The sequence below is a fragment of the Neoarius graeffei genome, chromosome 11 (assembly GCF_027579695.1).
Source record: "Neoarius graeffei isolate fNeoGra1 chromosome 11, fNeoGra1.pri, whole genome shotgun sequence".
Lineage (NCBI taxonomy): Eukaryota > Metazoa > Chordata > Actinopteri > Siluriformes > Ariidae > Neoarius > Neoarius graeffei.
Window position 1 is genome coordinate 2466397 of NC_083579.1, and position 26242 is coordinate 2492638.

Genomic DNA, 26242 nt, shown 5'->3' on the forward strand with positions numbered 1-26242 from the left:
CGTGAACCTTTATTTAACTGACAAAAGTGCAAAGAAAAGATTTTCAGTAGTTTTACTGACCGACTTAACTGTATTTTGTAAATATAAACAAAGTTAGAATTTGATTCCTGTAACACACTCAGAAAAAGTTGGGACAGAAACAAAATAAGACTGAAAAGTTTATCGGATATTCAACTAACGCCATTCTGGAAGATTCCACATTCAGCAGGTTAATTGGTCACATGATTGGGTTTAGAAGGAGCAGCACCAAAGGCTCAGTCTGTGTAAGTAAGGATGGGCGTGGCTCACTGCTTTGTGCCAAAATTCATGAGAGAATTGTTCGTCAATTCAAAAAGAACATTTCCCAACACAAGATTTTAGGTCTTTCAAAATCTACAGAACATAATCTTGTGAAAAGATTCAGGGAGTTCGGAGACATCTCAGCGTGTAAAGGGCGGGGTCGGAAACCACTGTTGAATGGGCGTGACCTTCGAGCCCTCAGGCGGCACTGCCTGAGAAACCGTCATGCTAATGTGACAAATACAGCCACATGGGCTCGGGCGGACTTCAGAAAACCGTCGTCACTTAACACAGTCCACCGCTGCATCCAGAAATACAACCTGAAACTGTATTACACAAGGAGGAAGCCATTCATCAACTCTATACAGAAACACCGCTGATTTCTCTGGGCTGGAACTCATCTCAGATGGACCGAAAGACAGTGGAAACGTGTGCTGTGGTCAGATGAGCCACATTTCAGCTCGTTTTCAGGAAAACCGGATGTCGAGTTCTCAGTGTCAAAGGCGAACACGAACATCCAGTTTGTTATCAGAGAAAAGTGTAAAAGCAGCATCTGTGACGGTATGGGGGAGGATCAGTGCCCACCGTATGGGGGAGTTACATGTGTGTGAAGGTGCCGTTGATATATTGGGATTTTAGAGAGACATATTCATCAAGGCGGCATCTCTTCCTTTGAAGTCCATGCTTATTTGAGCAGGGCAATGCCATGCCTTGTTCTGCACGGGCTACAACAGCATGGCTTCATAGACACAGAGTGCGTGCGCTTGACTGGCCTGCTGCCAGTCTCTGATCTGTCTCCTGTTGAGAATGTATGGAGCATCATGAAGAGGAGAATCAGACAATGGAGACCACGGACTGTTGAGCAGCTGAAGTCTTGTATCGAGCAAAAATGGACAAAAATTCCTATCGCAAAACTGCAACAATTCGTATCCTCAGATCCCATCCTGAGAATGTGCACTGATTTTATTATTTTTCCACAGTGTGGTGAACGTGACGCCGGTTCCTGGAGAGTTACCAAGGGAGAACACAGACGATGTGCTTCAGGACGAGCACCTGAGCGATCAGGAGAACGCCCCACCCGTGCCGTTACCCATAAGGCCTGCTGAGGTGGCTCTGGTGCCCCCTGGTGGAGAGGTGTGGGACGACACTGATTTCAATCGCAACAAACTCAGGATCAGCATCAGTAAGGTACGAGTTCATGGTCTCCTCTAAAAACTCGTATTTCAGCATGAGATGATCTTTACCTGTGTTTTATCTGGAGCAGGTATTCCTGATCACGAAAACTATAACAATACCATTAATTTTTACTCAGTGTTGATGTCGTAAACATGGCTATAACGTTCTGTATCAGACCCAGGTAACTGCAGAGGAGGAGCAAGCAGAAGGGGCGGAGCCTGTTTCCCCACGACCCGCCGACCCAGAATCTCCTGGGGCTCAAATACGACCTCTCAGATACCGACGAATCAACAGCCCCGAATCTGATCACCTGACTGGAGCAGACGGGAGGGCGGACGGCTGTGACAAACGGTGAGGAGTGTGTGGGTGTGTTCACGCAACTTACAAACACACCAGAATGTTTTAAATGTCTTTAAATGCTCACATTTATCAAATATTAATAAGTTGTATTTGACTAAACAACGCACAAACTGGGCGGCACGGTGGTGTAGTGGTTAGCGCTGTCGCCTCACAGCAAGAAGGTCCGGGTTCGAGCCCCGTGGCCGGCGAGGGCCTTTCTGTGCGGAGTTTGCATGTTCTCCCCGTGTCCGCGTGGGTTTCCTCCGGGTGCTCCGGTTTCCCCCACAGTCCAAAGACATGCAGGTTAGGTTAACTGGTGACTCTAAATTGAGCGTAGGTGTGAATGTGAGTGTGAATGGTTGTCTGTGTCTATGTGTCAGCCCTGTGATGACCTGGCGACTTGTCCAGGGTGAACCCCGCCTTTCGCCCGTAGTCAGCTGGGATAGGATCCAGCTCGCCTGCGACCCTGTAGAACAGGATAAAGCGGCTACAGATAATGAGATGATGAACGCACAAACTGAAAAATTAATTAGGTTAGCTCTTTACGTTAGCTTGAACTCGCGAGGTCAGCTTTCAATCACAAGGTTACGTAGCGGTCAGTAAGGCTGGCAAAGGCATGTATTCCATTTAGACACATCCTATTTGGGAAATGTGTTGTCTATGCTTTGAAATGTTGCTGCAACGTTGTAAGAACGTTTATAAAGGTTATATGAAGACATGCACAGAACAAAACACAAAGCCTGAAAGACTGAACGTCTAAATCCAAAAAGTCTGAGAACTGTAACTTTCAGCTAACAAAATTAGCTGGGTTGCCTAGCAACCCGCAGGTTTAACGCGTAAACATGTTGCGCAAGTTCCTGAGTTTCTTTAAAACGCTGTGGATTTGTTATGAATGTTTTCTGTTGTAAACTGAGTGAATGTATTAGATACAGCGCTCTGACACGGTTGAGCGCTTTGATGGCAGCATCACCAGCGTTCTCTGGTTAATTTTATTTTTACGGCTCAATCTTATACCTGTTGCTGGGAAACTGCACTTTAGAGATATTAGAAATGGTAACTACCTATTCAAGACGTTTTCTAGTCGGAATTGGAGCTAATTTATCTGATATCAAGCTAAACTCTGCCTTATGGCGTAATTTATGCAACATTGGAATATCTCGAGTGAAGCCTACACGTCGAGGCTGTAGAGCCGGTCAACGTAAACAACATCTATTACAAACTTCTCGTCAAGCTGGAGAGCTGCATTTGAAATCATTATTGTCATCAAATGGAATTGCTTCGTCATCTTTGGCTTCTAAAAACTTTGAAGATTTAAACTCCGTAAATTTGCATTTTACTTCATTGAATATTCCAGATAGCACCTTTGTGAATAATAACATTCCAGTCATCACCTCTTCAAATCGCCTGGACAAGGAATCTGATTACGGTGTAAGGCCAAGGAATTTCACTACAGTATCATGTAAACAAACTGCTTTTGATTCCAAATCCAACGCGTTAAAGTTTTGTTTAGCAAACTGTCGATCTGTAAGGAATAAGACAGCTAATATTGTGGATTATATCACTCAAGATTGCAAACCTGACATCTTCGCAATTACCGAAACTTGGTTGGAACAACGGGACGATGCCGTACGAGTGGAATTATGCCCCGATGGTTACAAATTATTCGAACATCGTCGTGGAGGTAGAACGGGCATATTATGTAGAAATTTCTGATAGTTGGTACTAAACAACAATGGAATAAAGTTCACATCGACAAATTGTCTGTCGGAGATTCTGTTATAAGACCAGCCACTGAGGCGAGAAACTTAGGAGTTCTATTTGATGAAAATATGACATTGTCACAACATATCAGCAACACTTGTAAAATGGCTTTCTACTCCATTCACAACATTAGAAGAATCAGAAGAATCTCTCTGTCAAAGCAACACGAACTCTTGTCCATGCTGTTGTAATGGGAAGACTTGACTACTGTAATAGTTTACTTTATGGATTACCAGCGAAATCGATCTGTAAACTACAACAAGTACAAAATGCTGCGGCAAGATTAATTACCAACACGCCCAAGTATAACCACATAACTCCTGTTTTACGGTCGTTGCCCTGGCTACCAGTAAAGGAAAGAGTCCATTTCAAGATCCTTGTGTTTAAAGCTATTCATGCTCTTGCTCCAGACTATATCAGTTGTCTCATATCAGTGCAGCGTCCTAGCTGTTATGCTCTTCGCAGAAATAACGAACTTCTTCTGAAGCCATTCAGTGCTAAGACTTATAAAACTCTGGGTGACGGGGCCTTTGCTGCAGCCTTCCCATCTCTCTTCAACGCACTGCCTCGCCATATTAGAGAAGAGAACAATTACAACAGATTTAAGACTTTAGTAAAGACATTTTTATTTAGAGTTGCTTATGAACATTGAGTATTTATATTTTATGTATACAATCGCCATATTAGAGAAGAGAATAATTATAACAGATTTTAGATTTTAGTAAAGACTTTTTATTCAGAATTGCTTATGAACACTAAGTAATTATATTTCTATAATCCATTATCAATCTCTGAATTATTTTCATTCACATTCATATATACAGTAGCTTATTATTGATTTTAAATATTTGTAATATCTTAAAGTTAGCAATTTATTGTAATTTATTTATTTGTAATTTGTAAGGTGCATTTGATCATATATACATGATATATGCGCGGCATAAATAATAAAGATTATTATTATTATTATTATTATTGTTAGTTCCCGCATGGACATGCTTGGCTCTCCGTCTCGCTTCGTCCTGTCGTCTCAGCCTGCTCAGATGTTCTCAGTGGATGGCGGTCACGAGGCTCACAGTAACGCCTTCATCCGCTCCGTGCCACTGGCTGAGGAGGAAGACTTCGACAGCCGGGAGTGGGTGATGATTGACAAGGAGGCGGAGCTTCGTGACTTCCAGCCAACCACGTCAGGAACCACTGATGATGAGCCGGAGGAGCTCCGCCCCCTGGAGGAGCATGAGGAAATGAGGAGGAGGAGGGGAGAACGCGGAACCGAGGTCGTGGTTCGGCCCAAAACGCAGCGCGGGCCAACAGGATTGGCTGGAGCGGAGGAGGGGGCGGGGCCAAGTCACCGCAGAAGGGAGTTGGAGCCATTCGGGCCACACAGACAGGTAAGATCAAAGCTGTGTGTCTGTGTGTGTGAGAGAGAGAGAAGGAGGAATGGTTGATTCTGATTGGTTCATTCCGGTGTGATGTCATCAGTGATGTCTGTGTGAACTTTCTGCAGCGCGAGTGCGCACATGTTCAGGGAGTTTTCTGACACTTTAAACTTGTGTTGGTTTTTCACTTGTGTGTGTGTGTGTGTGTGTGTGTGTGTGTGTGTGAACCATCAGTTTCTCCAGCACACACACGGTATTTAAGCCGTGCTCCTGGATTGTGTGTTGAATTGCCTTAAGGTCGTAACAATAAAGAATTATATTAAAATGGGAATAAATTTGTTTATTAATTATAATTATTCGATGTCGACCGTGAGCTCAGTGTCATGCTCATGCATCCTCACTCTCACACCCTGCTGCTCTCTGATTGGTCAGAAGGTGTTGATTAACTTTCTCTAACAGCAGCTCTGACAATAGTGCAGGTTTATATTAATGCTGTCACTCTAATACGTCAGCGTTTCCATAGTAACAGCACACTCGCAGCAAGACTAGAGAATATCCGGCAGGTCGTAACCGTGGCAACAGTATTATAATAGTCGTAGTAGAGTTTATTAAAGTTTATAACTACTCTGAGTTTTATTATATTGCAGTGATGAGTGACAGTGAAGTTCAGCGTTTACTCTGTTTAGACTGTTGTTCAGTGGGCGGGATTTAATTGAGACACACCCACTCCAGTGGAACTGTAGTGCTGTATTCAGAGAAGGGCCATTTGTACAAGTGTGTGTGTGTGTGTGTGTGTGTGTGTGTGTGTGTGTGTTCACAGCTCACAGGCAAAGTTTATGTGCACACAGTACACACTGCTCTGAAACATCACACACACACACACACACACACACACACACACACACACACTCCTTGTCCCTTCTGGATAGTGACAATGGTTTTGAGAAATATAATCTAGCACATCTTTTTGTTAAAACACACACACACACACACACACACTCTTACTTAGATTAGTTTTTCGCGCATTTTTTTTCCCCGAGCCTGATCCCTCCACTCTTATTGGTCTGTTTCAGTTGGAGGAGGACAGGCCACACCCACCACACTCTTTCGCGAGGCCCGCCCATTTGAGGAGACTGGCGTCGTACGTGTTCCCCTCCTCCTCCAGCATGGAGATGGAAACCTTCCCCCAAGACCCCATCCCCGGGGCAGCGGCCATTCAGCGCAGCCGCTCGGCCGAGAGCAGCCCCGCCCACTGCCACGCCCACTGCCGAGGCCATCAGCATCACCGTGGCAACAGACATGCCCCTGGGATGCCAGGCAGCCCGAGGGCACGGCATTCTGTCCTCAACATCCCACGGCTGCACATCCAGCAGATGCTCGCGAAACTCATGAACAAGACATGATGAGCCTTAAAACACACACACACTCAAACGCAGAGCTTTAAAGCAACACATGCAGACACAGATTATTATGGCGCGTGCAATAAACTCAGCCTGTGAGCTCTGTGTGTGTGTGTGTGTGTGTGTGTGTGTGTGTGTGTGTGTGTGTGTGTGTGTGTGTGTCCAGCAGAAACACAGCCTCCTGATTGGCTAAGAAAAGAGAAACGTGCATAAAGAGACACTGTACAGTTTATTTCACATTCTTTGTAGATGCTAAAGGAGAAAATTTTTAATGATTTTAAACAAAATACATAGTGTGTGTGTGTGTGTGTGAGAGAGAGAGAGAGAGAGAGAGAGACTACTTCTAAGGTTTATAAAACCATTCTGTGTTTGTCTTTGCCTTCATCATCAGGCATGTGTCTGTTTCGTATCATGATATTAACGATTTAACCGTTTACACATCTTCATCGTCATACTGCATTCATCAAAAGATGATCAGCTTTAATTTACTGTTAAACAGAGCAGTGGACTAAACCCTGCGTAATGGAGAACATTAGACCAGTTCCCAGCAGGAAGTGTTATGAAATGTGGGCGGAGTCAGCTGTCACTGTGGAAATTGTTCCCACAATATGTGCAATATGTGAAATTTCTTCTTCTGCTACCATGACGATGCAGACACACGGCCGCTGAGTTCCGACGCTAGTGTACTAAAGAGAGTGCTGAATAACGTGAACTGATGCTCACTATCGTGATCGGACTCTGATTATCAGCTCGACCTGAAAGCAATCACGTGTTTTAAATGTTCACGGTTACAATATTGCAATATATCACATCACTGTGTGTGTGTGTGTGTGTGTGTGTGTGTGTGTGTGTGTGAGAGAGAGAGTGTGAAACCCTGGAGCACAGAGGAGAGCAGGGTGTAGATGAAGATTATGGATATTGATAATGAGTTTACGGTCGTGGGGTCGTATTTAAAAGCTGCATCAGTGTTTGCGTGAGGAAAGTTCATCAGTTCTCAGGAACTAACTGGACTCATCACATCACTGAGGTTTTGGAGAAAGACATCACCTGAAGCTCCGCCTTCTTCTCAGTTACCTTACTTGAATGTAGTGACACACCCACACAGCTAGAATGTAGTGACACACCCCATGCCGAAGAACATGGTGACACGCCCATACTGAAAGAACATATTGATGTCCACACCCCCAAGGTCTTATGGCACACCCACAGCGAAAGAATGTAGTGTGAAGCCCATGCTACAAGACTCTAGTGACACGCCCACACTGAAGGAACACAATGACACGCCCATGCCACCAGAATGTAATGACACGCCCCATGCTGAAATAAAATAGTGACACACCCACACTGAAGGAACACAATGGCACACCCACGCCACCAGAATGTAATGACGCCCCATACTGAAAGAAAATAGTGACACACCCACACTGGAAGAATGTAGTGACATGCCTATACTGAAAGAACATAGTGACACGCCCACGCCACCAGAATGTAGTGGCACGCCTACACTGAAAGAATATAGTGACACGCCTACACTGAAAGAACATAGTGACACGCCCACACCACCAGAATGTAGTGACATGCCTACACTGAAAGAACATAGTGACACGCCCACGCCACCAGAATGTAGTGACACGCCCACTGAAAGAACATAGTGACACGCCCACGCCACCAGCATGTAGTGACACGCCTACGCCACCAGAATGTAGTGACACGCCTACACTGAAAGAAGATAGTGACACGCCCACACCACCAGAATGCAGTGACACGCCTACACTGAAAGAACATAGTGACACGCCCACGCCACCAGAATGTAGTGACATGCCTACACTGAAAGAACATAGTGACACGCCCACGCCACCAGAATGTAGTGACAGGCCTACACTGAAAGAACATAGTGACACACCCATGCCACCAGAATGTAGTGACACGCCTGCACTGAAAGAATATAGTGACACGCCCACGCCACCAGCATGTAGCGACACGCCTACACTGAAAGAATATAGTGACACGCCCACGCCACCAGAATGTAGCGACACGCCTACACTGAAAGAATATAGTGACACGCCCACGCCACCAGAATGTAGTGACACGCCTACACTGAAAGAACATAGTGACACACCCACGCCACCAGAATGTAGTGACACGCCTACGCCACCAGAATGTAGTGACACGCCAACACTGAAAGAACATAGTGACACGCCCACGCCACCAGAATGTAGTGACACGCCTACACTGAAAGAATATAGTGACACGCCCACGCCACCAGAATGTAGTGACACGCCTACACTGAAAGAATATAGTGACACGCCCACGCCACCAGAATGTAGTGACACGCCTACACTGAAAGAACATAGTGACACGCCCATGCCACCAGAATGTAGTGACACGCCTACACTGAAAGAACATAGTGACACGCCCACGCCACCAGAATGTAGTGACAGGCCTACACTGAAAGAACATAGTGACACACCCATGCCACCAGAATGTAGTGACACGCCTGCACTGAAAGAATATAGTGACACGCCCACGCCACCAGCATGTAGCGACACGCCTACACTGAAAGAATATAGTGACACGCCCACGCCACCAGAATGTAGCGACACGCCTACACTGAAAGAATATAGTGACACGCCCACGCCACCAGAATGTAGTGACACGCCTACACTGAAAGAACATAGTGACACGCCCACGCCACCAGAATGTAGTGACACGCCTACGCCACCAGAATGTAGTGACACGCCAACACTGAAAGAACATAGTGACACGCCCACGCCACCAGAATGTAGTGACACGCCTACACTGAAAGAATATAGTGACACGCCCACGCCACCAGAATGTAGTGACACGCCTACACTGAAAGAATATAGTGACACGCCCACGCCACCAGAATGTAGTGACACGCCTACACTGAAAGAACATAGTGACACGCCCATGCCACCAGAATGTAGTGACACGCCTACACTGAAAGAACATAGTGACACGCCCAAGCCACCAGAATGTAGTGACGTGCCTACACTGAAAGAATATAGTGACACGCCTACACTGAAAGAACATAGTGACACGCCCACACCACCAGAATGTAGTGACACGCCTACACTGAAAGAATATAGTGACACGCCCATGCCACCAGAATGTAGTGGCACGCCTACACTGAAAGAATATAGTGACACGCCCACCCCACCAGAATGTAGTGACATGCCTACACTGAAAGAACATAGTGACACGCCCATGCCACCAGAATGTAGTGACACGCCCACTGAAAGAACATAGTGACACGCCCACGCCACCAGAATATAGTGACATGCCCACACTGAAAGAATATAGTGACACGCCCACGCCACCAGAATGTAGTGACATGCCTACACTGAAAGAATATAGTGACACGCCCACGCCACCAGAATGTAGTGGCACGCCTACACTGAAAGAATATAGTGACACGCCCAAGCCACCAGACTGTAGTGGCACGCATACACTGAAAGAACATAGTGACACGCCCACGCCACCAGAATGTAGTGGCACGCCTACACTGAAAGAACATAGTGACACGCCCACGCCACCAGAATGTAGTGACACGCCTACACTGAAAGAATATAGTGACACGCCCACACCACGAGACTGTAGTGACACGCCCATGCTGAAAGACTGTAGTGTCCATGCCCATGCCACCCAAACTTATTGATGCACTCAACCTGCCAAAACATAGTGACACGCCCACACTGTCAGAATGTAGTGATGCGCCCATGCTGCTAGAATGTAGTGACACGCCCACAAAGTCAGACTGTAGTGACATGTCCACACTGAAAGAACATAGTGATGTCCATGCCAATAAAACAAAGTGACACACCCACGCTGTCAAAATGTAGTGACACGCCCATACCCCCAGAACGTTGTGACAGCCAAACTGCAAGGATTTCGTGACACGCACATGCTGAAACATTGTAGTGACACGCCCATACCAGCAGTAAGCTGTTCTGTTCACCTCATCAATCAGCGCCATCCATAAATCAGTGTATCGTAGAGTAGAAAACGTTCTCGTATAAACACACACGTTCTCCACAGTCGGCTGGAGATAACGATCATGTGGTGTTTCTCCATCGCTGCTGCCGTATTTATATCTGTCCCTTGGGTTCGCTGTCCTCTGTCTGCCGTCCTCCTCTCGGTGGATTTTATTCGCACGTCACAGCAGCTCTCACGTTCTGCATCCTCACACTGCCGATCTCACGCCACGACCAGAGAACTGTTTTATACATACAACAGAATGGATCTGCAGCTGGAACAGTTTGGGCCTCAGTGCTCTTCCGCTGTCAGAGCCACGAGCTCTTTAGATCATTTTTATCTTCTTTAAATTGGAACCTTCTCTGAACAGGAAGGTTTTACGTGAGAAATCAGAAAATCCTTTAGGTCCGAGATTTAAAGTAAACGCCCGTCTCGAGCAGCAGCTCTTCATATTTACACAGTGGACATGTTTACAGGTGGAAGAGATTCCATGAGAACCGTGGCTCTCGAGACGTTCTTTAAGGATAACATCAGAGGAGCAGATCCGCATCAGTGTATCAGGAACTGATTTCTGCGTGCAGCTCGGACGAGTTTAACCTTTTGTAAAATTTTCTTTGATGAACGAGTGAAATGTGGAGGCGTGCTCCTCGTAAGGATTTTAAACACGTTCTGTGAAACAGCTCCCCGAACCCTCGCACGGTTCCTGCAGGGTTACAAGTTTCCGAAAACATCATCACTACCTCAACTTCCTGTAGTGATACTCGATCTGAAAGCTGAGGGAAGAGTGTGTGTGTGTGTGTGTGTGTCACAGTGCTGCACTAGTGTCATTACAGACTCGTCTTCCATTAAAAAAATGAGATTTTTACATGATTCACTTGTGCTTTTTTCAGTAAGTGATGTGTGTGACGGTTCACGTGCACGTTCATGGTGAAATCTCGCTCAACGTGCAGCAAAGCTCAACTTTATGCAAATGAGTTTGTAATGTTGGCCAATCAGGTGAGAGTTTGATGATGGTCATTAAAGTTTAAAAAAGAAAAGAATCACATTATAATGAATATAGCGTCTGTCTGTGGGCGTGGCTTTGAGGCAGCACGGTGGTGTAGTGGTTAGCGCTGTCGCCTCACAGCAAGAAGGTCCGGGTTCGAGCCCCGTGGCTGGCGAGGGCCTTTCTGTGCGGAGTTTGCATGTTCTCCCCGTGTCCGCGTGGGTTTCCTCCGGGTGCTCCGGTTTCCCCCACAGTCCAAAGACATGCAGGTTAGGTTGGGTTGAAGTGCCCAAGAGTGGCGGCGCGTACGTATGCGGCGGCTTTGCTCTCCTGTGATAAACTAAATTTCGTTGTACATTTGTGCAGTGTCTATAAAGGCATTCGATTCTATTCTAAATCTGAGCAAGTCTTAGTGGGCGTGGTTTTAAGATGCTAGCAGTAATGTGTAGGGCATTAATTCCATATATGGAAGTGTTATAAATGTGCTCACTGGATTCATGATGAAGCCCCGCCCACAAACAGACTTTTGGTGATGTCATGGAAAAGGGCAGAAACAGAGATTTGACTTCACAGGAAGTGTGTTAGAGTTAGCATCGTAGCTAAAACACACACCTGCAGTCTGAGGTCACGTGTCGGAGTTCATGACCAAGAACTGAGGAGGTGTTTCTTCTTTTCATATTTAACAATTCGAAAACAATAAAAGCCTTCATGTCTCAGACAGCGTGTAATGAAAAGCTGGAATTTAATTAACTGGGAATTAAATCAGGATTTTGGCTCAGTCATGAGACAAAACAATAAAAAAAAAAAAAGGCTTGACCCTGACTTGACCTTGTGACTGAATCATGACTTGAGGTTTGTTTTTTGTGTTTTATAATGTTTATCATTTTAGACCCAATTTTTGATTATAATTTTTTTAATGATGAAATAGTTATGCAAAAATATGATTTTTTTACACTAGTGATTTATTATTTGTAACACAATCATTAATATTTACACAGTTATTATGCAAAAATGCTTTGTAACACAAATATGACACCAAATCTGTTTCCCAGTGAAAGAATGTAAAGCTAGTGGAGCACCGTGCGGATGAACGCAGTGAGACGCTGTGCATTTACAGCTGAGTCCCTGCACCACGTTCCCTGACTCGACCTTAAACCACGCCGGAGCTTTACAGTGAATGGGTTCTAATGGGAGGATGGAGGGATGACAAAGAGAGAGAAAAGAGGAAAGAAAAACAGAGTAGTCGGGAGATGTTCTGCCACATTTGCAAACTTCTTTCATACGAGCTTTTAATCTCCAGGAGCAGTTCGTCCTCAAACTGCACTGAAGCCAACAGGAGGAAGAGTGAGGGATGGGTGGGGTGGGATGGGGTGGGGTGGGATGGGTGGGGTGGGATGGGGTGGGGTGGGATGGGATGGGTGGGATGGGTGGGGTGGGGAGGGATGGGGAGGGATGGGTGGGATGGGTGGGGTGGGGAGGGATGGGTGGGATAGGGAGGGATGGGTGGGGAGGGATGGGGTGGGGGGGATTTGTGCTGAACAACTTAACTGGATTTCACTGGAAAAACAGAGACTTGTCTTTTTCTCCAACCCAAAGGAATAAATCTCGATTTCCCAGGAGAACTTGCACCATATTTTAGAACATCACCACGATTACACCACCAGTTTAATTATCGACACGCATCTGCCGGAATAAATGCAGATATAAAAACTGTGTTTTTTATTCGGACTGTTCCAGGTGTGAACGCGCAGCATGTTTTGAGATTTAAAGAGCAGGCTACATCTTTTATTAGATGCGTATAATCACAAGACTTTAATTATATTTCATTAGTATTTTGTACTCTTGTTAACATTCTGCTTGTAGATTTATAGGATTTATTTATTACTGTACCGCTAGACAGCTAGTGCTAGGATTAGCGATGTGATAATTAAGCAGTAAATAAATAAACTGGGAAGTAGGATGGGATGGAAAAGAAACAGAAAGCAGGAGGGATGGAGGAATGAAAAGAGGGGGTGAGGAGGTGGAGGTGTGGTTTTGAGAAGTGATTTATATTGGAGCGGTTTGAAAAAAATTTACGTTTAAATTATATGGGGTTGCCAAAAAGACAGCATTAATAATAAAGTGGAAGAGAATTTAATGTAAGCGAATACACTGTATACAACAATCACACAGTTGTAATTTTATCGCGGCAAGAGTCCAACTTTCTGTCTCAGTCATGACACAGAACTCTAGATAATTTATTTTATGTTTTGACTTTGAGTTCTGATTCAGTGATGATGCAATATTTTATATTTTTATACCCTTATGACCTAATATCAGTGTTGTAGTCGAGTCACTAAACCTCAAGTCCGAGTCCAGTCTCGAGTCTCCAGTATTCAAGTCCGAGTTATTAAAAAAAATTTTGAGTCGAGTCCGAGTCCAACCGGACCATGTGACGGTGTCGGTTTCAGCGCCATTAACATTAGTTTGCTCCTGAACAGGTGAATGTGCTTCTCTTTATCAGGGAGTGTGAAGTATTCTGTCAGAGACGGTTGGGAGACGGATGGAAGTGCAGAAGGTGTGTTTATTAATACAAGTGAAGACGGTAAACAATCCAGAACGGCAGGCAAACTTGAGGCACAAACAGGCTATCATAGACTCAAAGACGAGAAACAGGAAATCAGGAAACCAAACAAGGAAATAAGACTCAGTAATGTGTCAGCAACGCAACTCAATACTTCGCAAAGTAAGTGTGCTTTCATGGTTTTTATATCAGCGTGCTGATTGCACCTTAATCCTGTGCAGGTGCAAGTCGTTTATGGCGCGTGCGAGAGTCTGCTTGGCGTGCGCGCTGTCCGGAGCGCCCGAGAGTCTATCTGATGCACGAGCCAAGGCGCGCAGGTGTGACACTCTTGCACAAAATTAGTACAAAAATTAATGTAGATATAAATATCTTATGCCAAATTATTATGGCATGTTACAAAAAATAAAGAAAAAATCTGAGTCCTCGTCTCCAATTTATGAGTCCGAATGCAGTTAATGCACGAGTCCGAGTCACGAGTCCTTAAAATTAGGGCACGAGTCGGACTCGAGTACTACAAGCCTGTGTAATATTACTAATTTATGAATAAATTGTAACGCAGTTACAAATGTTTGACTCGATTACGATTCCAAACCCTTATTTTACTTTTAATAAAAACTCTAAATTGTTCATTTTAGTTTATGACTCTATTATCCAGTGATCAGATATAACATTTATCACATTTGTCATATATAAGCACGTTATAAACATTAATGAAACCCCTTTATACTCGACACGACCCTCATCATGAGCTCCGGAGCTGTTTAGAAGCAAGTTAATAATAATAATAATAATAATAATAGTGTTTGTTGTGAACTCAGATGTGTGTGTGTGTGTGTGTGTTAAAGCCCTGCTGCTGAGTGTTTTATAAAACTCTGTGTGATTTTATATATATATGTGTGTGTGTGTGTGGGTGTGTGGGTGGGTGTGTGTGTGTGTGTTATATGAACATACAGAATGTATAAATAATGAGCTTTATAAAGGGTAACAGACGTGAAGGCAATATGTGCTTGTGAGAGGAAGGTCGAGTTTCTTTCACGTGTGACGTGATGATCATGTGCACACGCTTCTACTTGAACGTTTTCCGTTGAACAGATGATTTTTTTTTTTTTTTTTTGCATGTTGATTTTTCACTGTGTAAAGTCATGTGACCGTTTACATCAGAATCACACGCATGATGGAGTTTCACCTCTAGGGGGCGGGGTTACTCAGAGCCTGTGGGTGTGGCCTGGGTTATTAATGTGTGCCTGTGTGTTTTATACTCCGGGATCATGGGTACGAGGAGACGCAGTGCACTGTGGGAAATCATCAGGACATTAACAGGGACTTAAACATGACCCCACACACACAGAGGAAGACAGCGGAGGTGTTCGTCTGAATGTCTCTGAGCAATAACTGCTCTCTCTACACAGGAAAAGTCTATTTATTTGTTTGTTTGTTTGTTTGTTTGTTTATGTCGGTGTTTGTGAGTGTTGGGTTCTGGTGTTATTTTGTGTGTTGAGGCTGAAACTCCGTCACTGCAGATTCAGTAAAGTGTAAAATATTACTGACTAAATGTGTGTAGCATGTCTTTAACACACCTCACTGAACACTGTGTGTGTGTGTGTGTGTGTGTGTGTGTGTGTGTGAGAGAGATGTCATGTTTGTGTACAGGACATGAAAGTCGGATAAAACTGTCACCTTCACAACAATAATGTCTTCCTAAACTCAGCATTCAGCAGTTTTATTTACTCACACACACACACACACACACACACACACACACACACACACACACACACACACACACACACTCAGTGTTTGTAGTTTATAAACTGAATGTATTGTTATTTTTTTCCTATTTGGATGATAAATACACCTTGACATCTGACGAGTCTGATCCGAGTCTGATCCGAGTCCTACAGACGTGTCCCTGAGCTCGTGTGTTGGAGAAGCGAGCAGCATTAACTGTCATGTGATTAAACAGAAAGGTTTATAAACACGATACGGCTGTGATGAATCACTTCCTTTCCCTCTCAGTGACTTTATTTCATTCTGTTTTATTCTTCGTGATCTATAAATAACAGGAAGTTCAATCAGCTCCGAAATGTTCCTCCAGTTTGTTCTTTAATTAACATAATTAACATGAATATTCATCAGGATTACACAGAAAAGGGATTTTAAAGTGCTGAAACACTGGGATGAGATCATGATGTGACCCTCAGAAACATCTGGAACGGTGTGACATTTAGGCTACATCCACACGACAACGGCAACGAGATTTTTTTTTTTTTAAATATCGCGTCCACATGGGCAACGGATCAGTAAAATATCAGGTACATATGGCAACGCAACGCTTGCTGAAAACGATGCAATACACATGCCACACCTCTACGTGCGCTGTAAGACGGTCCCATCGGAGACACCAGAACAATAGAAGAAGTAGGACGCATGCGCATAAACCCCTTCTTCTGTAGCATCAGCCACATAAAGTTTTGATTATTAATCAGTAGCGTAAAGCGAAAGACGCGGAAAGAGGAATGAATGGGGGTAGACGGAAGCCGGTACAGCAACATTCTGATATCCTCCAGAATTCTTTAATGGTCCGGAATAAATTGAATGCTACATGTTGATGGATTACTTTGTTCTTCTACGCCCTTTTTGAGGAATGTATTGTCGGACTTAAACCAACATCTGAAGAGGTGAGATCACTCCTTTTTTCCCCTATGTTTGCTGGCGGGATTGTTTTTGTTTTTGGAAAGCGCACGGGGCGGTGCGCGGTTTGGTACTGCTTCCGCAGTGTTTGGACTAAAGACTCTGCCCTAAGGGCTATTCTCTCTCTCTCTCTCTCTCTCTCTCTCTCTCTCTCTCTCTCTCTCTCTCTCACTTTGCACCATTACACAATAAATATTCACAGTGAAAATATTTTGTAAGCGCGTTTCATGAACCAAGTTATAGGATTTGTTGACAACTCGCATCGAGTTCGTTACACTTCTACCCGGCGTGAAGCACTCACAGTCATGTGGTTGTGACGTCATCATAAACAAATCCGTTCTACTCATCCAGACGACTTCGCAACGGCGCCGTTGCCAGATTTTTCCACTCTGGAACCCGTTCTCAAAAGATTTCGTTTTGGGACACCCAAAACGCCGGTGCCGTGTGGACGCCAGGCCGAAACGATAAACAATTTTATCAGATTCACCTGAATCCGTTGCCGTGTGGACAGGGCCTTAAATAATACTCTACACCCTGCAGGGTTTAAAACTCGTTTATTCGAGAGGTTCAGACTGTACAGAGTCTCAGGAGCATGCAGAGAAATACCGTCCCGCAAAGAGGTTTATTACAAACATAAAACTACAGAGCAGGAAATGAACACAAACAAACGAAACACAATCTGGTGTGAAGACACTGAGCAGATAGTTGCTTGCTTTTCTGATGTACAGTCGTCCTTCTGGAACCTTTGATTTTGTTAAGTAAATCTAAAAAGTTTTTGTCCGGCCCATCGACTGGAGAAAACAGGGACCGTGTGACTCACCCGCCTCCGAAGCCAAAATCCTGCCATCGTGGTGTCAAATTTGGATCCGGAGTCCGTGCAGGAGAGACGAGAGCCGAAGTCACCCCCTTCTCCTAATGTACAGTGTTCGAAATGATCAGACGGCTACAGGCGCACTCTCAGATCCTCTTTATGACCTCCATCCAGAGAGCTGGAGATGTTTCAGTAATGCGGTGGCGGCCCTGAAAGTTTAACTCGTGACTCGCGTTACTCGTTCACCATCACCGCTGAGATAAAAACTCATTATATGGGACACGTGTTTATTCCAGGTGCGCTGTAAACTAACTCACTGTAACACATTTTTATCCTGCAGTGATGAGGAACTGGGAGACAGGAACAGCAGGGCAAGGGGTGTGTTTTACTTTTAACCTTTCACTTTCCACTTACTAGAGCTCTCTCTCTGTCTCTCTCTGTCTCTCTCTCTCTCTCTCTCTCTCTCTCTCTCTCTCTCTCTCTCTCTCTCTCTCTCTCGTTCCTGTCCATCTGAAAGAGACGCATTAATCGACAGGCAGTAATTGGACACAGGTGTAACTCATCACGTTACCTGCCGGCTCGACCCGACCACACCCTCACTGCCACACTGATCAAACCCGTCCCGATCTTATTGAGTGTGTGTGTGTGTGTGTGTGTGTGTGTGTTCATTGATGAATTAACAGCTTTTACATAAGTTTCAGTCTCTTGATGTTGTTAATACTGAAATAGTTGACTATATGACTGGTAGCAAGCGTGATTAAGTTAGTGTGATTAAACGAGCATTTTTGTGTTAGCGTGATTAAATGACTGCGATTAGGCGAGCACGATTAAGCTAGCATGATTAAACGAGTGTGATTAGGTGAGCGCAATTAAATGAGTGTGATTAAGCTAGGGTGATTAAATGAGCATGATTAAACGAGTGTGATTTTAGGCTAGTGTGATTTAAGCTAGCGTGATTAAACAAGTGTGATTAGGTGAGTGTGATTAAATGAGTGTGATTAAGCTAGGATGATTAAACGAGCGAAGCTAGCGTGGTTTAAGCTAGTGTGATTAAACAAGTGTGATTAGGTGAGTGTGATTAAATGAGTGTGATTAAACTAGCATGATTAAGCTAGCATGATTAAACAAGTGTGATTAGGTGAGTGTGATTAAGCTAGGATGATTAAACGAGCGTGATTTAAGCTAGTGTGATTAAACAAGTGTGATTAGGTGAGTGTGATTAAATGAGTGTGATTAAACTAGCATGATTAAGCTAGCATGATTAAACAAGTGTGATTAGGTGAGTGTGATTAAGCTAGGATGATTAAACGAGCGTGATTTAAGCTAGCGTGATTTAAGCTAGTGTGATTAAACAAGTGTGATTAGGTGAGTGTGATTAAATGAGTGTGATTAAGCTAGGATGATTAAACGAGCGTGATTTAAGCTAGCGTAATTTAAGCTAGTGTGATTAAACAAGTGTGATTAGGTGAGTGTGATTAAATGAGTGTGATTAAGCTAGGATGATTAAACAAGTGTGATTAGGTGAGTGTGATTAAGCTAGGATGATTAAACGAGCGTGATTTAAGCTCGCGTGATTTAAGCTAGTGTGATTAAACAAGTGTGATTAGGTGAGTGTGATTAAATGAGTGTGATTAAGCTAGGATGATTAAACAAGCGTGATTTAAGCTAGTGTGATTAAACAAGTGTGATTAGGTGAGTGTGATTAAATGAGTGTGATTAAACTAGCATGATTAAGCTAGCATGATTAAACAAGTGTGATTAGGTGAGTGTGATTAAGCTAGGATGATTAAACGAGTGTGATTTAAGCTAGTGTGATTAAACAAGTGTGATTAGGTGAGTGTGATTAAATGAGTGTGATTAAACTAGCATGATTAAGCTAGCATGATTAAACAAGTGTGATTAGATGAGTGTGATTAGGCTAGCGTGATTAAACAAGTGTGATTAGGTGAGTGTGATTAAATTAACATGATTAAGCTAGCGTGATTAAATGAGTGTGATTAGGCTAGTGTGATTAGATGAGTGTGATTAAACTAGCATGATTTAAATGAATGTCTCTTCATGCTTCCAGATGTTCCTCACGGTTCCACACGGTTCCACTGCACATCACAAAGGAGATAAAACCTTTTATAGGACGTAAAGTATAAAGAAATAATAAAACCCTGTGCCTTTTACACGTGTACGTTTTTATTTTGTGTTTTTGAACTTCAGTCTGTTCTGTTTATTACTCGGTATTTACACCACAGCACTGCTGAGTTCTGGACTCTGATTGGTCAGAAGGTGTTGATTAATTCTCCCTAACAGCAGCTGTGACAGTTGCGCAGGTTTATATTAATGCACTCGCTCTAATAGGTTATCGTTTCTATAGTAACAGCACACTCACAGGGGCGTGTCCAGCAGACGCTCCACAGAAACCTAACTCTAAATTTTATTATTTAAAATCAGACAACTGTTTTTAGCCCTTCCTCCTGTGGAAGTGACTTCATTGTGACTTTAACTGAGGTGCTGGAGTCTAACTCGAGCAGTAACCCCTCTACTTCCTGTCTCGTTAATCAGCGTCTCTGCTGCTGTGCTCTCTGTTGTGTAGGAGCCTCTAGAGGCGGAGTCCAAGGTAAAGCGAGTCGATTTCATGTCCACGGTGCTGATGTTTGACGCTCAGAGAGAAACCTCACGGCGTTCAGGAAGTGATGGAAGCCCAGAAGGTGCTGCCTCTACACTGCTGGCTCCGCCTCCTCGCGATCAAGATCAGGAAGAAGTGTCCCGTACACTGGTGCTCGTGTCAGCTGGGAACGGGGCCGTTTCCCCCGGCGACGGTCAGGCCACACTGGGGGCAGTGACGCCGCAGGCTCCTGATGAATTGGATCGCGGGGCTCTGGCCTTCATGTTCAGGCCTGCTGCTATGGCAACAGGTGCCGTGGCAACAGTTGGACGCTCCTCGTCACCTCCACTGGCAAAGGTGGAGCGAACATTCGTGCACATCGCTGAGAAAACTCACCGCATCGTCATGACAACGGGGAAGCAGCTGCCCGAGTCAGAGAGACACTACGGAAGGGATGAGGAAGAGGAGGAAGTGGTGGAGGAGAGGAAGGAGGGAAGCAGCAAGGAGGAGATCATCTGGGAAAGAGCCGAGAGACAGGGAGAAAACGGTGAAGAGGAAAAGGAGGAGCAGGAAGTAGAGCAGGAAGTGGAAGAAAAAGAGAGTTGGCTTCTGAGGAAGACGATGATTGATCTCAAGGAGATGGAACGAGAGAGTGAAAGGGAGGAGAGAGAGAAAGGCATAGAAAAAGACAAAAGCAGTCCTACAGAGGAGGCGGAGCCAGAGCCATCAGCTGAGTTAGGTGACAAGCAAGGACCTCCCTCCATCAGACATGAAGAACCCACAGAGCTGGAGGTGCGAGAGAAACCTGAAGAGGTTCAGGTGGAACACGAACTGAACCGTGAAGAAGCAGCTCCTGTTCTCATCACCCAAATAGGGAAGGAGGCGGAGCCAGACCAGGATGTTACGTCACCACAGCCTCATCCACGGAGGCGGAGTCGAATCCCGGTGCTCATTTCAGAAGAGGAAACCGGTTCGGACCGGTCATCGCAAACCAGTCCGAACCAGCAGGTGCGTAAAAGCCGACGCCCACAACTGGCCCGACTCGTCCTGGAGCGAAAACGATCCACCCAATCAACAACCGCCTCCGAAGACGATACCCACCAATCAGACGACTCGGCCAGGGCAAGGGGAGCAGACGGGTCATTGAGGAGCCGGATCCCGCGACCGGTCACGCCCATTAAGAAGCCTTCTGTCCAATCAGGGAGTGAGGCGGTGCCTCAGACTCAGAGATCCGTCTCCTTCGTTCAGGCCAGGTGAGACTCGGTGAAATATTATTATAAATCAAGTAAGTCACTTATTCATTTTATTTTCTCAGATTTTATTCTGTAAATTTTTCCCATTTACTGGATTTTTTCTTTATTTATCAGTTAGTGTATAGATAGATTGATAGATTGATAGATTGATTTAAACCCTCTTTATAATTTTATATAGTTAGATGTTATATTTAAATATCTTCTTAGATATCTGAATATTTTCTTTAAAAAAATTGTGGGATTATTATCAGTTTTAAAATTGTTTTGAATCTGTTTCAGTATCTATAAGTGACGCTATTAATAATAATATTAATGAATTAAATCCATTGTTTTAATTTTGTTCTGTGTAAAAGAGAACAGTGATTTAATATCTTATTTATCTGATAATATTAGATTAATGATGTGTAAAGGATTAACAGTGTGATCTCAGTAAACTGTTCTCACACACACGAGTTCTAGTTTAACTGAATTAATGGAATATTTACTCCTTTATCGAACGTATAAATCTGATTACTGACCTCATGAACTAATATATTTATAAGGGATAAATGTGTTTATATTTTTCCTATCTGTTCATTTAGTCGGTTATAATAACAGTTAATTTTGTTGATAAAGTTCTCTCTCTCTCTCTCTCAGTTCTCTCGGCTCTGGGATACAGAAGTCAGTAAGCGCTCATTCAAGTATCCATCAGCAGAAGCCCCGCCCACAGCTCCGCCCTTCCAAAACGCTCCCACCCCGCCCCCTGACACCAGCCCCGACAGCCCACAGACCCTGGCCTCCAGGCCCCGCCCCCTCGCCTGCTACTCGGACAGCTCAGCGTGCCGTCTCCCGGCCCGGCGCTCCTCCCGTTTTCCGTAGCGTCAGCTCCGCCCCTCGCAGTAACTCCGCCTCACGCACGGAGAGCCCGTCTCCGCAGCACTTCCGCCATGCTGAGACACGCCCTCACTCAACAACACAACCCAAATCCAAAGCTCTGGACTCCTCCCACAAAAAGGGCAAAGCGTACCCAACAGCGGCGCAGAAAGGGAAGAGGGAGTCATGTGACCCCAAATATAAAAGCAGATAATTACTGTCAATGTAAATCCACAAGCATTTCACCTTCTAATACGTCACACACTCCTCCTCCTCCTCCTCAACACTGACACGGCTGCGATAATCACTCACGCAGGACGCTCTGAAAGTCTGACACTAACCACGCCTTCTTTATACAACACACGCCACGTCAGACTCGCAGAGATCCAGACGCACGTTTACATCTCGACAGCTTTAGAGTCCCAAAGGTACGTCAGTGTTCACAGATCCCGGTGTTCAGAGTCGAGTTACGCAGCTGCTTCCAGCTGCATGTTCAGATTATTAACACCACCTGCGTGTGGAGTTCACACTGGAGAGGTTACGGACGTTTCTCAACTATATTGAACAGTTATTCCACAAAATCGAGTCGTACCTGAACTGATGGGTGGCGAGACACGTAGCACCGAGATTGAGTGGAATAACTGTTTTATTCTCTTCACATTCACTGGATTTTGAGAAATGGAGCATTTTTTTTTTGCAAATTTGATGAATAAAAACTTTATACAAAACATCTGACAAAATCATTTCCGCTTAGAATGTAAACAAACCGGCGAAATGACAGGAGCGATTTGTGAAAAATGTGATAATAATACAACCCCGATTCCAAAAAAGTTGGGACAAAGTACAAATTGTAAATAAAAACGGAATGCAATGATGTGGAAGTTTCAAAATTCCATATTTTATTCAGAATAGAACATAGATGACATATCAAATGTTTAAACTGAGAAAATGTATCATTTAAAGAGAAAAATTAGGTGATTTTAAATTTCATGACAACAACACATCTCAAAAAAGTTGGGACAAGGCCATGTTTCCCACTGTGAGACATCCCCTTTTCTCTTTACAACAGCCTGTAAACGTCTGGGGACTGAGGAGACAAGTTGCTCAAGTTTAGGGATAGGAATGTTAACCCATTCTTGTCTAATGTAGGATTCTAGTTGCTCAACTGTCTTAGGTCTTTTTTGTCGTATCTTCCGTTTTATGATGCGCCAAATGTTTTCTATGGGTGAAAGATCTGGACTGCAGGCTGGCCAGTTCAGTACCCGGACCCTTCTTCTACGCAGCCATGATGCTGTAATTGATGCAGTATGTGGTTTGGCATTGTCATGTTGGAAAATGCAAGGTCTTCCCTGAAAGAGACGTCGTCTGGATGGGAGCATATGTTGCTCTAGAACCTGGATATACCTTTCAGCATTGATGGTGTCTTTCCAGATGTGTAAGCTGCCCATGCCACACGCACTAATGCAACCCCATACCATCAGAGATGCAGGCTTCTGAACTGAGTGCTGATAACAACTCGGGTCGTCCTTCTCCTCTTTAGTCCGAATGACACGGCGTCCCTGATTTCCATAAAGAACTTCAAATTTTGATTCGTCTGACCACAGAACAGTTTTCCACTTTGCCACAGTCCATTTTAAATGAGCCTTGGCCCAGAGAAGACGTCTGCGCTTCTGGATCATGTTTAGATACGGCGGCTTCTTTGAACTATAGAGTTTTAGCTGGCAACGGCGGATGGCACGGTGAATTGTGTTCACAGATAATGTTCTCTGGAAATATTCCTGAGCCCATTTTGTGATTTCCAATACAGAAGCATGCCTGTATGTGATGCAGTGCCGTCTAAGGGCCCGAAGATCACGGGCACCCAGTATGGTTTTCCGGCCTTGGCCCTTACGCACAGAGATTCTTCCAGATTCTCTGAATCTTTTGATGATATTATGCTCTGTAGATGATGATATGTTCAAACTCTTTGCAATTTTACACTGTCGAACTCCTTTCTGATATTGCTCCACTATTTGTCGGTGCAGAATTAGGGGGATTGGTGATCCTCTTCCCATCTTTACTTCTGAGAGCCGCTGCCACTCCAAGATGCTCTTTTTATACCCAGTCATGTTAATGACCTATTGCCAATTGACCTAATGAGTTGCAGTTTGGTCCTCCAGCTGTTCCTTTTTTGTACCTTTAACTTTTCCAGCCTCTTATTGCCCCTGTCCCAACTTTTTTGAGATGTGTTGCTGTCATGAAATTTCAAATGAGCCAATATTTGGCATGAAATTTCAAAATGTCTCACTTTCGACATTTGATATGTTGTCTATGTTCTATTATGAATACAATATCAGTTTTTGAGATTTGTAAATTATTGCATTCCGTTTTTATTTATAATTTGTACTTTGTCCCAACTTTTTTGGAATCGGGGTTGTAATAATTCTTGAAAAATAAAAAAAATACATTCTTACCATCAAATACTTTTATTCTGTATTTTGTCACTTTTTTTGGGGGGGAGGGGTTCTTCTTCATCATCATCTTCTTTAGGGTTTTTTGGTGGTTAGCAAGCCAAATTAAAGGTGCATTACTGCCACCAACTGGGCTGGAGTGTGAAACAGGAGATACTGGGGGGAAACACTATTTTAGCTATTTCTGTTTCTTTTAAATACTTCATAATTTTTATGGTTTTGTTTTCGAGTCGAGTTTTTATTTCATCCTCGGTTGGTTCAGTAACACGCGCCGCCATTTTGCTTTTCTCTACTCACGGTATATGAGCTGATATCTGAGTAGTAGAGCAGCCAATCAGAGCGCATGATTGCTCACATCCAGTGAATGTTCAGTGAGAGAATAATATCGTCGAAAGCAGCACTTTGAAACACGAACACTCGGCTTATAAAAAACGAATATGATGATAAACAAGTGAAGATTTTTATGAGAGTTGAAATAAATCTATCAGGAATCCCATATATCATTAATCACTGTATGCATCGTCTTCGCTTTAATTATCTCATTAATCTCTGGTTTAATTGAACAGAACACTTCCACACTCATTATTCAGCAGCACGGAGTGTTATTTTACAGTTTATTTATTTATTTCACTCGAACGCAACTTAATGAAGCCATGAGACACTGACTGGAGCTTACGAAATAAATCATATCAGTGAATGTGTGTGAGGGATTTTGGAGATTTTTTTCACTTTTAATTCACCGTTATTTTGTAGAATTAATAAAATAAAGTCAGTGTTTGATGTGAATTCGACGTCGAGTCTGCGGTGAAGAAAACGTGCTCACGGTGCGAGTCTGAACCAGCGCTCGTCTGCTACACTCACAGACAAACTTTCACTTCATTCATCATTTCATCTGTAAAATATTCACTGCTCCAGGTCTCTGATTAAGACCCGCCTCTGTTTTAGGTAAACTCCGCCCCCACGTGCGTCGCTGAAGTCGGGTGTTGTGTGTCTGAGCTGTGAACACTGACGTGTGTGTGTGTTCAGGAGTAAATCGTCACTGAGGGCTGAACTGTTAGTGTTTACGGAATCAGACTTTTGGAGCTGACTGTGTGATACACACCTTTAAATACCTCTGAACAGGACACACACACACACGCACGCACAGTATGATGTTCTGATGGAGTGTGTTGGACAGTATCACACACCTCACCTGCCTTAACAAAGCCTGCAGAGAGATACGGCCTCACCACACACACACACACACACACACACGAGCGTTAATGTACATGTTTATGGAATAATGCAGGAGTTCATCTGAATGGTGTGTTGAGATTCGAAAGATAATGTGAAGTTTAACAGAACGTGTGACTGAAGCTTTACATTTGACCAATAATGATAATAATAATAATAATAATTTCTCAAGCACAAGTTTGTACAAATTCAGTAAAAAGCACTGAGTATTTTCTGGAGGTGTGAACCCACAGCCTGTAACAGGATAACGGAAATAAACGACGCGCTCGCACTCACTGGTGGAAAAGAGTCTCCGAGCTGCTGAGGATCTTTCAGGGTTCTTCGTTTCCAAGGAACCTTTTCTGATGGGGGAACTCTCTTATAGGGTCCTACGTGGAACCTTTTAGGGTTCCCCTGGAAGAACAAGCTGAAAAATTAATTTATGGTTCTGGATTTAATTTTTTTTTTCCTATATACAACAAGGAAAAAATAACAAAAA

General features: G+C 43.9%; 1 protein-coding gene across 2 annotated transcripts in view; it reads left to right on the top strand.

Annotated features, from left to right (window-relative positions):
- ttbk1b (tau tubulin kinase 1b) overlaps positions 1 to 22901 on the top strand; it is a 62535-nt gene extending 39634 nt beyond the window's left edge. For both annotated transcript variants that reach the window (XM_060933250.1, XM_060933251.1), the window contains 5 exons: positions 1260 to 1467; positions 1631 to 1806; positions 4538 to 4946; positions 19965 to 21229; positions 21866 to 22901. In XM_060933250.1, coding sequence (XP_060789233.1) covers positions 1260 to 1467; positions 1631 to 1806; positions 4538 to 4946; positions 19965 to 21229; positions 21866 to 22295 — 2488 coding nt within the window. In that variant the 3' untranslated portion in view covers positions 22296 to 22901. The remainder of the gene's footprint in view (positions 1 to 1259; positions 1468 to 1630; positions 1807 to 4537; positions 4947 to 19964; positions 21230 to 21865) is intronic.
- Positions 22902 to 26242: the final 3341 nt, after the last annotated feature.